The sequence below is a fragment of the Myotis brandtii genome, unplaced genomic scaffold, assembly GCF_000412655.1.
Source record: "Myotis brandtii unplaced genomic scaffold, ASM41265v1 C41905729, whole genome shotgun sequence".
Classification (NCBI taxonomy): Eukaryota; Metazoa; Chordata; class Mammalia; order Chiroptera; family Vespertilionidae; genus Myotis; species Myotis brandtii.
In genome coordinates this window covers 1-798 of record NW_005312904.1, presented here as the reverse complement: position 1 = coordinate 798, position 798 = coordinate 1, and the positions used below count along the sequence as shown (strand labels likewise).

The 798-nt window shown below is 65.7% G+C and overlaps 1 protein-coding gene across 1 annotated transcript; it reads right to left on the bottom strand.

Moving 5' to 3' along the window:
* Positions 1–214: 214 nt before the first annotated feature.
* On the bottom strand, positions 215–793 carry LOC102256320 (mitotic-spindle organizing protein 2B-like; the record flags this gene model as incomplete). The annotated part of the gene is made up of 2 exons (XM_005852864.2): positions 215–407; positions 672–793. Coding segments are annotated over 2 exons (300 nt in total), but the record flags the coding sequence as incomplete, so codon positions are not given.
* Between the last annotated feature and the right edge of the window lie 5 nt (positions 794–798).

The following is a 798-nucleotide window of genomic DNA, read 5'->3' as shown; positions in this document are numbered from 1 at the left end:
AGCCTGCTTGGGCCACGTTGGGGCACCCATTCCGCCTCCATCTGATCCAGACCTGCTCTCTCAAGGCTAGCATTGAAGCCAAAGCTGGGGACTGCACCAAATGGGAGAGCCCTCGGATGGGGCCAGTGGGCCATGGGAGAAGACCTACAGAAAGGCCAGACCACTGAGGGTGTAGCCCGCTGTGCCTGGCACTGCCCACCTCCTGGCCCCTGCCACCCCGCCGCCTGGGTCACAGGGACAGAGAGCACCCCAGCTGACCTCGGGTCTCAGGCACGCTCGATGTAGGCAGGGACACTGCAGCAGGATCCTGGGGCTCGCTCGCCAGCCTCTGCCCGGCACACATGGATTTGAGCATCTGGAAGACTGCGAGGGGCGCGACGTTCAGCTTCAGCAGGTCCACCAGGATCCTGGTGAGAACAGATGCGGTGCGCAGTGAGCCCTACTGGTCCCCCGGCCCGTCTGCTCGGGCGAGACCGGGCGGGCATGGCTACCAGACTGGCACTAGGTCCAGGAGGGCCACCTTTGTCAAGGTCCCGACTCTACTCTGGGCCCCCAGAGGGTCGCGACAAGGACGGGAGGCTCTAATATACAGATCAGTGGCCTGGCGGGGGCTAAGAGCCGGGTTGTCTGGGGGTTGGACCAGCGCGCAGCCTCCACCCGCGCCCGCTCACTTGAACACGTCGGGATCCATGGCGCCGCCCGCCGCCTGCGCCAGCTCGTACAGCTCCATCTCCTCGGCACTCAGCACTTTCTTCCGCCGCAGCACGAGCTTCTGTAGCGCTGCCTCCAGCCCCGGGG